At 45.3% G+C, this 11,630-nt stretch overlaps 2 protein-coding genes across 3 annotated transcripts in view; one reads left to right on the forward strand and one right to left on the reverse strand.

Moving 5' to 3' along the window:
- The window catches only part of LOC115309812 (4-coumarate--CoA ligase 5-like), a 49,218-nt gene extending 37,842 nt beyond the window's left edge, over positions 1-11,376 (forward strand). The window contains exon 9 of the mRNA XM_040211499.1: positions 11,272-11,376. Coding sequence (XP_040067433.1) covers positions 11,272-11,376 — 105 coding nt within the window. The remainder of the gene's footprint in view (positions 1-11,271) is intronic.
- LOC115315264 lies at positions 628-8,696 on the reverse strand. Of its 2 annotated transcripts, none has more exons than XM_040501339.1 (4): positions 7,355-7,378; positions 6,534-6,683; positions 6,055-6,240; positions 628-1,099 (listed from the first exon to the last, which is right to left on the reverse strand). In XM_040501339.1, exons 1-4 carry the CDS (start codon positions 7,361-7,363, stop codon positions 845-847), a joined length of 600 nt encoding a protein of 199 aa, XP_040357273.1. In that variant the 5' UTR covers positions 7,364-7,378; the 3' UTR covers positions 628-844. The 2 variants fall into 2 exon arrangements, 1 of the variants encoding a protein (XP_040357273.1); XR_005715634.1 differs by lacking the exons at positions 6,534-6,683; positions 7,355-7,378 and adding exons at positions 7,429-7,501; positions 8,656-8,696 and having other exon boundaries at positions 963-1,099.
- Positions 11,377-11,630: the final 254 nt, after the last annotated feature.

Raw genomic sequence — 11,630 nt, forward strand, 5'->3', positions numbered from 1 at the left:
TAGGCAGTCCCCCCTGCAAATGGTTTTATGCCATCCCTTCAATTTATTTCTAAAATTCTTTAGACCTTTTCACCCTCCATCGCATGGGTGCTGCGATCTTGAAATCACGTGACACAGCGGCCATTAGGTGGCTTCAAATAGTCACTCGTTTCTCCACTTCGCGTTCTATTCGTTTTTTCGTCGCATTTTACTGCAATTTTACAGCGAAGCTGTATATGACTCCGTTGGTCAGGTTTTTTTCCCCGTCTGTTAACAGAACAGTAGTGGACAGAAAAGCATTGTGCGGCGCACCTTGTCTTCTATCACATAGTTTTGACACTTGTAGTTTTCCACACCCACAAACCACAAAAAACCACAAGGGTCAAACCACAAGATAGATGATAAGGCACGCGCAAACAATGTGAAGTACATAGCTCCCCGCATGCGTCTCGGTAAAAATTGCGGCTGCGTAAGCTGCCGTGGCAACGGCAGCGTACAGCCGTTCATCTAGACCCTTTTGCTGTTTACAAACATGAACTGCTGCTTGTGTCCCAAGTGACTTCCGGTCGCTCAGTCTTTGCAAGCCTGTTGAGCTTGTTCATGTCACCAGTGCTAGAAAGCATAAATGCTACACATACATCAAAGTTGGAGATTTAATGAGGGCAATTGGCTGTACAATTTAATGTCTTGGAGGAGGCAAGTTGGTGTACAAAATATTCGAAACATTTTAACATATCTCCCGTTTCTTCATTCTTTTGGCGCTCACCTGGAGAATTGGTGGTTACACGTTTTATCGACATTTTAGGCAGCAGTGTCAAAGTGGGTTTTGTTCATTCTTGTTTTGAATCAGAAGTTCGCTGAGACGTCAAACAAACTGGAGCACCGCCTGGTGGCGTTTGCAAAGAAAGGGGTCTATATAAAAGAAGTCTCGGTACACTGCGTTTCGACTGTAAAACGTGGTTGGCAGGTAATGCGCACTGTCATAAAAGAAATACCAACAATTTACTATATGAAAGACACGAGGGAATGGCGTACAAGACTTGATCCAACAAAAGGCGCTGGGCCTAAAGAGAACTTCCATCTTGCAAGGCTTGATCCACGATTCAGGGCGGTTTGAAGCCTATGGTGTATGCAGAGAACGAAAGTGCCCATCAGGTGAACAGAAACAGTACCTTACCCGAACATGTAGGGCAACGTACAGTAGTCGGGTGCAATAAACTCGCACTTGAGCAAACGTCGGTTTAACAAGTATTTCAGAATAACAAACTTTAAAAAATCTATGGCGGTTTTCCTTTGCATTCTATGCAAAAATGCTTGCTCTACGAAAAATAAATTTAGGAATAGCGAATATTTCAGTTCAACGAACTTGATCGGTGGACCCAGGATTACTGTTGTGATCAGTTCAACGAAGTTTTGTGCTCTGTAGTGCTGGCGTAGCTGATGGCCGCCGCCGCCTTTGCAGCAGCGGTGCGGTAGACAAAAACGAACCATGCGGTGCATATTTGTTTTCTTTATCATTGGTTCCTTTCGGCCATCTTAGTTTTGGGTGACAACGGCAGTTTGTGTGCCCACTTACGTAATAAGTATGACGAAATGGAAGCGGTTGTCTCTCGGACAAATTGAAATACTTTCAGCATCCGGACGACGGTCAAAGGCAAGTGAACGTTGTGAAGGACTATCGGATGCTACCGTCGACGTTGTCAACGTTAGTGAAGCAAAAGTCGAAGCTTGAAAGAGAAACTGTGTTCAATCCCAACAGGGAACGACTCTGCACAGAAGATTTCAAGCCAGTGGACAGTGCCGTTGCGGTATGACTTCCCCACAGCAACTAGCCGTGCCAGAGGATATGCATAAAAAAGATAACTTCATGCGCTTTCAGAGCGCCGGTGCACATGAAAATTATTGACTATTTTCAAAATGAGAAAGGCAGCAGCGTAACTGTAATACACTTTGTATATATCAATGTACATGACTCCATAAATTGCATTTCACCCTTTTGACTCTATGTATGCTGTGCCCTATGCTATTCCATATTCCAGTGAATATATTCAGTTTAGTGGACTCCTAGTTAAGGGAACTATTTCCTTGAGTCCCTAGAAGTTTGCTCAAGTGAGAGTTTACTGTATAGAGTTCCAGAACCTAAACGATACTGGCTATTGAAGAATATAACAGGCAGCAAAACATTCACCACAACAGAGATCTTGAAACATGCATTGGTAGTCCAGCAAGTTATGTTTCAAAACAAATTTGTGTTCACAAACAAGAAAATTGCCCTTTTACCACACTATTGAGGCAAAGGCACTGGTAAGGCCTCATTCATACAAAAATTGATCACTAACCCGTTAGAATGTCCAGCAATAGGTTTCGTGGCACTTTAGATTCCGATCGTTGTATACACTTCTGATTTTATCCCTTATGGGAGAGGTGAGGATGAGAGCTTTCTCAAACAAAATATAATGGTGCAAGATAACTAGTGTAGGTAAATGTCAAAGGGGCCATGAATTGATTCTTCAACTTCCTTCTTAGCTTTCCTCAACTTACAAATTGTGCAGTGTTACCAAAGGTACAGGGGCGTAAGTATACCTCTAGCAGTTCAAGAGGAGGAAAAGGAGGAACTCCCCTCTTGCTCATGGCGCTTGGATCCTCATGTTTGTACTTGCACGTCACCATTCTCCCCCTAGGAAATTGGCCCTTAAAGGGGCCCTGCAAGGACTTTTAACTGTTTTTTCAATTTGCACCGAACCTGAGCGCACTGAACATAGTAACTTAGTGAAACTTTTCTTTTCGCGAAATTCGCTTTACTTTAAAAGTTATAGGCAATTTAGAATTACAAAAACAAGCAAAAAATAACCTCCTTCATGACGTCGTAGGCCCTGGCTTGAGTGGCCGTGAACTAGAGGAGGAATAGTGAGCTCATCGAGCGCTCACGGCCGCCGCACTCAGTGTCGACGGCGCCACTAAAGCATGTTCTGGATAGGCTATATGCAGCGGGCAGCCAAAGCGGCTTTCATTGCGTTTGCTGCGCGATTAAACACTAATTCGGCATGACACTTCATTGGTCACAAACAACAGCAAACACGGAGTAAAGATCAGTTCAGAATGGGAGCCACTTCGCGCTGCCATACCGCGGAATGGCCAAACCGCAAGACAAAGCCTCTCGCCGAAGGCCTTCGGAACGCTCGGAGCCGGTCGGATCCTCCTGTCCATACGACTGCAGCACCACCGCGTACATCCGGGATTTCTCCGTGTCTGCGCCTTATCCCACTACTCCTTTCTAATATGCGCCGCCTTTGCCACCGCTTGACGGCGGGTATGTCGACGAGTCATTTCCTGTTTCCGTACTTTATAAACTGCATTTCTTTCTTTTTTTCATCTATAATAGTGAACATAAACTACTTTTATAAATAATTGAAACGGTTCGCGCCACTTATATTTTGTATTTCGACCAAAAAGAAGTTTTTAGTGGCTCTGACCAGTAGTAAGCCCAGGACCAAAGACGTCACATTTTGCGCGCTTTCGGTACCGCGGGTCGCCCTCGTCGGTGGAGGAGGTTTCCGTGTCGTCCGGTTAAAATATGGCGCACTGATATTTAGCTACTCTTTCCGTGCCCGCTGGCTTGCCCGAACCCCAAGAGACGCGGAAACCGCAAAAAAGGTAAACGCTTAAATATGATTGCAGGGCCCCTTTAAAGGGGTACTCCACCGATTTTTTGAGCTACCTCAACTAACTATATTTTCTGACTCCCCGGCCTTTACTCTCTCCGGTATGCTATTTAGAATCGCGAAATTCATAATAGTTATTGCGAAATCGGCAAATGAAAATGATACAAAAACCAACATTCAAATATACGCGCGCTTTTCAGGGCCGTGACGTCAGTGGCAGGCAGGCTTGCCAGTCGAGCAAGCAGCCAAAAAATAGAATATGCCAATCATTTGTTCCGTGCTGGAACGCGGGTACTGCAGCGAGCTTCCCAAGCATTCATTTGACACTATGAAACTGCTTCGAATCAGTTTAAAACAAAATCTACAGCCCAAAGAGCGAACCCCGGCCTTCCACTGACGTCACTTTTTCATTGTTGCCAGTAGAGACTTCGAGCTTGAAAAACACGGTGAGGACCAAAACTGTAAATTCAATAACTTCGCGAAAAAACAATATTTTGACCTAATATTTGAGATACTATTTTCGCGATGTTTGTTGGTTAGTTTAGCAAAATTTCAAGCAAATCGGAGACAATGAAAAAATCGGTGGAGTAGCCCTTTAATGCTCGTCGCTCAACATTGAGACAAAAGTTGCTAATCCCCCCCCCCCCCCTCCCCAGCCTGTGGCTTCCACAGTACTACGCACAACTAGCATATAAACCGGAATATAGGTCGAATTTATTCTTGAAATTGGACCTGGAAAAGTCGACCCTCGTCTTATATGACGGTCATTAGTGGAAAAACAAAAATAATCTCGCAACACTGAGTGCCTGAAGACGCCATTTTGTTTTTCTTTGCAATGGCCTAGCACTCGTCCACTAGTCACGATTCACTTTTACTTGTGCTCCTTGGTTTGTTACATCTACCGTTGCTGTTCCCAGAGCAATAATGAGCGGAAGTAGAAGACAGTTCACAGTAGACTTCTAGAAGAAGGCTATCGCCTATGCAGAGATCCACAAGAATCTTGCAGCGCATACGCTACTGGCAAAACCAGAGACAAAAATAGGCGGCATGCAGCAAGGCGAAGAAAACTTAATTCCGTGGAAGGACTGCAGTGTACCCTGAATTGGAAACTAAGGTGGCAAACTTTATTCGGGATCTGTGCGCCAGATCGGTACCTGTGATGTCGGAGAGCATCCGTATAAAAGGCGTTGAGGTTGCTCGTGCCTCCGAGCTCTCGAGGGCGCAATTCAAAGGGACGGCATCGTCCCTTTGAATTGTGCTAGTGAACTCGTCGTCGGACGAAGGCTCTGAGGAATCTGAGTAGTAACACTCGCATACTTCCTGTTTTATTGAGTGCAAAACAATTAAATAAATCTGCCGTGTTTCCTCGTCCTTCCATATACTTGGACAATTTTGTGACCAAGGTAAGGTTGCATTTTCTTGCCATAAGAACTTTTTTTGCATCTTGCAACTTGTAAATTAAGGGCTCGACCTATATTCCAGTTTATACAGTATCTTCCGTGCACCCCTAAGCCGACGATGCTGTGGAAACTATGTGCTCGTTGGGCCGGTCACACTTGTATCTTCAGCCACATGATCACGCTCCCTTGCGCATACCCACATGTGCACAATGGGGTCAGGTGATGGACAGGAGGGCAAGCGACGTTTGTCAACTGAAGTCCCAATTTTTCACCCCCGCAAGGATGGTGAAAGATCTCGCGGTAGCTGATGTTGGTTCTGAACCTTACTTTACCCCATTGATGTATTTCAATGTCTGCGTGGCAACAAACTGAAAGAAAACTTGAAAATGAAGCACAGGTTGTCGATTGCTTGCTTCACAGAATAAATAGCCCAGCTCGCGTCCGAGTTTGTTGCCCGTGGGACGCAGTTTCTTAGCAGAAAATCCCCTTTTTTTCGGTTCTCGTTCCTTATGGCGGAAAAACCCCAGTCGTCTGCTCTTGTTCCCCTCCTGAGTGATGCATGACGGGAGTGCATTCTGGTGCACAGTTGATTCTCAAGGTGCAGCGGGTGCATGGACTAGTCGAGTGGCGACGCCGAAATGAACGCGAGGAGTATCGGCCGAAACAAACTTGCTCCATGTTGCGAGTAAGTACGCATGGGCACGAGTGCCCATGCATACATGTAGTCATACACTGTGCACGAGCATGTGGCTTCGTCTTTTATCTTGTTTGCGTGCAGAAGTGGCTTCAACGGCATTGCAGAAATTACACTAGCCTTGACAATAAAGTACAAAAAGGTTTACGCCAAGTCTAGGCACTGTTGCAAGATCACCGATCCAGGAAACCTAAACCGAGCCACCACTAAATGTGTTCCGTTTCAAAATGGTGTAATTGGCAAGACTGAACCGCCATCAAATGTGCTCTGTGGTAGAGCACAAAAGTACACCAGACATGAGTGTCCAAAATATACTTACAATGGCTAGCGGCGCCTCATAAAAGTCATGCAATGACCCTCTGCTTGGCCACTTAAGCCACACGCAGTGCCGTGCAGGGTACAGAACGGCATCCACGGTGCAGTGATCCAGGGTCCCGCCCGTAGTGTTCCGCTGCTGCCTTGGACAAGGTGAAAGCCAGCTCATTGATGTCATGGTCCCCGGTACCTGTGGTGTGTAACCATTGTGTTTAAAGGTTATACAGCCACCGACCGATATTGCAGACACGATGGGGATCGTGCAGAATTCCGAATAATTGAGCAGTATGAAAAAATGATTTTAGCCTTAAAAATCACTTTATTATTACGACTTAAAACGCAAAGTTGCTGCAGCAAGTGATCGATGGTTTGCCGTACGGCATGGTACTGTATGGTACTTCGCATTTCAGCGAGTCATTTTGTCACTGTATACAGACGAAAGCATTCGGACAAGTTACGCGCTCACGGCTGCACAATGCTCACCAACTGTAGGGCGAGTCGGTAGACTTTCCCCTCGGTGAAGGGCAAAGTCCGGTTTGTAAACGCTGTGCCGCTGGAACAAATGCGCGCAGATTGATTGCTACTTCCTTGGCGATACAACCGCTGCCTTCTCACGTCGACACACGGGAAATACCGCAAACAAAAGCAGACACCGTCATGACCTCGCAAGGTAAAACCGGAGAGGCCAAGAGCAGAAGAATTGCTTAGAGTGCCGACATGTTACGTGGCATCAGCAACGAAAACCTGCCATTTAAAAAAAATATATACTAGTTTCTTAGCAGACATGACGTCAGGACAACTGACGGCAGTGATTGGCAGGCGGTGTGCATTCTTGCCACTGAATTCATAACCTGTCACCGAATGTAGTTTTTAAACATGGCAGATATAATCTGGCCTGTTTTCGTCCACAATGCTGCCGTGTAGTCTGTCGCATAAATTATTTTTGTTTCTAAGGGGCAATTGGGGCTTTACGTAAACATAGGCTGGACGTGCGTGTGGGAAATATAACATGAATGACCGCCCCCAACATTGGCTCTTCAAACAAACTGACAGAAAAAAAAAGGCCAATATGTCAACATTTTTGGTGGCTGTCGTGTCAGATTGAAGTATAAGTAACTAGTAAAATAAAAATAAATGAAAAAGTACATAACGTAAGGTGTAAATAAACTCTATAGATATAATACCAGTCCCAATGGTTTAACAAAGAGGCTGGCTTTCTCAGAATGCCCCCCTCTCACTCGAGTCCATATTGAACCTTAATATGAAGTTGCCCCGAAAAAGCTGCAGAAAATGCACATACTGACAGAGCCCATAAAGACCACACCTGCCTTTCACATGGCCTTTCGAACTAGATGCAGTACAGGACGCAGAACAGTACCCATGGGCTAGCTGCAGCTGTAGCCCAGTGCTTGTAGTATATTGCAGCTGACGGAAGGGAGGGAGGCCAGCTCCTTCATGCCGTGGTACCGGGAAAAAAAAATGAGCCACAGACGTCAAGCGCCTTGAGTATTTTTGTGCATCCTCGAAGCCAATTTGGGACAGCAACGACAGAAAACTTCAGTAACACAGTGAACAAAAGAGTAGGCATGCAGGCGAGCTGTGAATTGTGAGCACAGCTAAAGCCCAAGGCACAAGAAAGCAGAAAGGAAGAGGCCTTTCCACTTCCTTGCATGTCGGGTTTGAGTCTCGCACGGGGTAGTAAAAAGCAACAATACTGGTTCCCTAGTCTTTTTCTGCGTCAAGAAGCCTTGGAACAAAGAAATCCTACTGGTTATTCATCTTGTTTTCTCGGGCGGATTATAGTGCACGGTGCGGAAGCAAACTGCCTCAAAGGGGCTCAACTCACACTTCCAAGAAAATGATTGGCGAGCAACCTCTCCATTGTGTACTACGTGCACTGTACGTTTTAAGCAGGTCCGTTTTCTGCTAACACGACAGCGGTAGGAATGTTACTTGTGTCGAGCTGGAGAAGCCATAGCGGGGGCTACCCCAGCTACGCCCACGCTGGCTCTTATGGCGGTTATGTGCAACGCATACAGCTTTTCCCATTTCAACCGAGTGCCTAGGCAGACACAGAAGCAGCCACATAAGACAATCGAGGGAAGACGCAGAGTTGTACAGGCTAAGAGGGAACGACATAGTGTAGCGAGCTTTTTAGTCCAGGCGATTCCTCAGAGAAATGCAGTCGGCGGAAATGTAGGTCAGTTGTTCTTGCCATTAATTTAGGTAACGAATGCAAACATTATACTATTTTGCATCTTTTTCTACTGCAATGCTAGTCACCCGCAACGAAAAAACGTCACAAACTGAAAGAAAGTCTGGTTGCATTGTTAACACGGACACCAAGTCCATCAGGAAAAGCCATCTGTGCCATCCACCTGTTCATAAGCGAGCTGGAGTTCATCAAAGCACAACCGAGACTCTCTCGGGAGCATTTGGTTCCTTGTCACTAGTTATAAAATGAAAACACAGTGCAGTGTTGATTACTGTCAGCGCAGCCTTGCCACTAGCACCGCTGTCACTCGGGTGGCAGATATTTCGCTGGCACAACATGGCCTGCGAGCCACATATATCCCTAAAAGAAAGCTGCATAGAATGCACTTACCGTGGCTAGCGTCGCCGCCCAGAGAGCTTGCACAAACCCTCCGCATGACACGCAGTACAGTTCAGAACAGAGCAGCACTGGCTAGCCAGTTGCTGCGAAGGCTTGCGGTGTCTTGCTGCTGCAAGTCACCTCTTTCATGCCTTGTGGCACCCATCAGTTTCAAAACAAACGCTGATGAACCGCGACCAGCCATGACCTGTAGCACAAGGGGGAAAAACGTGTGAATGTGCAGTCTCCTATCTGTTTGCTTTTGTCTAACGTCTCCGAGTTTTCTTTGAGAAGAAAACAGCAATGACACTTCTTTCACAGTAATGTGCAAAAGAAACAAAAACGGCTCGGTTATTATACTGTCTCATAAGTTGTGTGCAGCGAAGGCACGGGTGCGAGGGCGCAGCTCTGCAGAATGTTCTTTTTGCGCGGGTACTCGGGCAAAAAAGGCGCTTTTTATTGTCATGTGCTCGGGCCTGCGCCTTTTCTGCACACAACTTATGATACAGAGTGTATAGCACGCCTCCGTGAGCACTCGCGTACGGCGAGAAATCCATGATATCCAGATAGCAGGAAACCTCGCAAGGGTGCACGAAGCTGCAAGTGCGCCAGAAAGTGCAACTGGAGGTGGTGATAGAATGACATAGTTTGAGAATATGAGGTTACTTGGGTCAAAATATAGAAGCGAAAAACGTAACTTCCTTGCCGGCTGATGTTAGGAGCCATCGGAGCACGACCAACTATTTGTTGTGATCGGGGTATTACGATCGGACGCGGGTTGGTAAAGATTTGAAAACCCCGGAAGAATAAAACCTGTAGGGGCGAAGACAGACAGCGCAGTTCCTTGTTGACATGGGATGTAATATTAAACAGATTATTCCGTCGGATCAAACGTTTTTATTTAATCGGGCTTATCTCGGAAGTCTGCCGGCAGGTCTGGGGTCGGAGGCATGCGGTTTTTAGAGCTCTTTTGGCGGGCTTTCAGCTTTCTGCGATGCGTGTTTTAATCGTGAGCACAGGCTCAAACAATAGGCAGCGGTGCCAAATGTACTTGAAACGAAGAAGCAGCTCGGACGCGTGGAACGAACACATCGAAATCACATCACAGGAAAACGTAAATCACTCACCTTTTGTTCGACGATGGTTCGCAAGACACGATTCAAATCGACGACACTCGATTCGGTCACGATATTCAGGTAAAGGACGCAACAACGTAGGCTTGCCGTTCCTAATAACTACATAAATACGACGATACGACACGATATCAAACAAAGGAGTCAGAAAAATGCAGTCTGTAGCGCAGAAAAGCGGTCACACGGTTGCAAAAAGCAAGAAAATAAACAAAACAAAAAAAAAATAATACGTCAACAAAGTAAAAATAACAAAAAGTTTCCTCGCTAAAAACCGTGACGTCACAGAAAACAAAACAAACCAAAACAAGCAAAACAAAATTTTTTTTGTCACGTGACGTTATATTTGTGACGTCACTTCCGGTGACGTCGGGTCACGTGACCTGCCATTATTCCTCCTCCGAATCGCTCGTCGCGGAACACACGTGCGCCGTACTTGCCTCCATTCTACGAGGGAGGTGAGGAGGTGGCTTCGCGTCGCGACCACCGGGGAGCAGGATCGCGGGCGCGTAGATGCGCTCCGATAAGAAACCGAAATCTGGAAATGCGTCCAAATAGAGCGTTTTTACAGAACGCCGTATGATGCTGCCCCGGCGTTATATCCTGCTAAAAATAGTTGATTTAGGGGTTTTCGATGATGCTAAGCAATTTTCTAATTGAAACCATATGTTTATTTTAAGTAATTAAAAAGTTAATTAACGAATTTTAATTAATTAGCCGACTTATCGCAAAGATTAGCCACCCACATAATGTCCGCCTGGCCGTATAACCCACCTGCACAAACAGCATTATTGTAGCTTTCACGGGTTTTTTTCAACAAATGTGTAAGAATAAAAAAACACCCTATATATATATATATATATATATATATATATATATATATGTGTGTGTGTGTGTGTGTGGCGGGCAGAGAAAGGCATACGTAAAATTCAAGGATCCTCTCTTTGCAGTGGTGGATGTAAAGGTCATAATATAATGTCATAACAAACTAACACGTTAGAATGCCCCGCTTTACCCCCCCCCCCCCCCCCCCCCCGGGCCAACATAATAAAAAAAAAAGGTTCGCTTGTACGTGCGTATAAATAAAAGATATGTCAGAACGCTAACGCTACAATCCCACCAAACATTCCCCTCCCTGCCCATCTCCAATCTATAAACTACAAGAATAAGCACGCTATCGGCCACATATTCCTAGTTTCAACGGGAATTGGACATCATCCCTTGCTTTAGCGGTGCCTAGGAGGGCGGATAAGTTCACTCAAGATTTGACCCCGTTGAGAGGAGACTCTTTTATAGGGGTCAATTTTATGTTTGTATAGCATGAGAAGTACGAGTAGTATACTCTGAAGCAAACGATAGAGAAAAGGAAAAATTTATTGATTTATTAACACTATGCCCCCGTTTGGTAGCTGCACATATTTTTAGTCAAACACTCTTTCATTATCCTTGTTGGTGAGGTGTCAATGTGTTTTTTGCATGTCAAACAGCGACCTTCAAGCATCTGTATGGAGGCGTAGTTTTTATGAATTCTCTACCAAAATCAGAAACCGGGAAGATTCTGAGGCAGGAGCTGAGGTCAAGGGTATTATCCGGAAATGTCTAGTGTTATTGACCGAAAAGCCAGCACGTTGTTCATCAAATTTTGACATAACATTGCAGAGAAAATAAAGGAAAATAAAATATTCTTCCTCCCGAGTACAGTCAACTTCACGAAAAAGGTTTAAAATCTCTAAAAGAACAATGCAGATTTTTTATGTGATTAGCATTATTGTGTTCTCGTATCGGCCTCATTTTCACACGGACCGACGGGCTGGAATTCGAACAGACACCGTCCACTTCACAGTCAGCCGTGACAAA

This window comes from Ixodes scapularis, unplaced genomic scaffold (genome assembly GCF_016920785.2).
Source record: "Ixodes scapularis isolate PalLabHiFi unplaced genomic scaffold, ASM1692078v2 PGA_scaffold2__306_contigs__length_199485367, whole genome shotgun sequence".
NCBI classification, from domain to species: Eukaryota; Metazoa; Arthropoda; class Arachnida; order Ixodida; family Ixodidae; genus Ixodes; species Ixodes scapularis.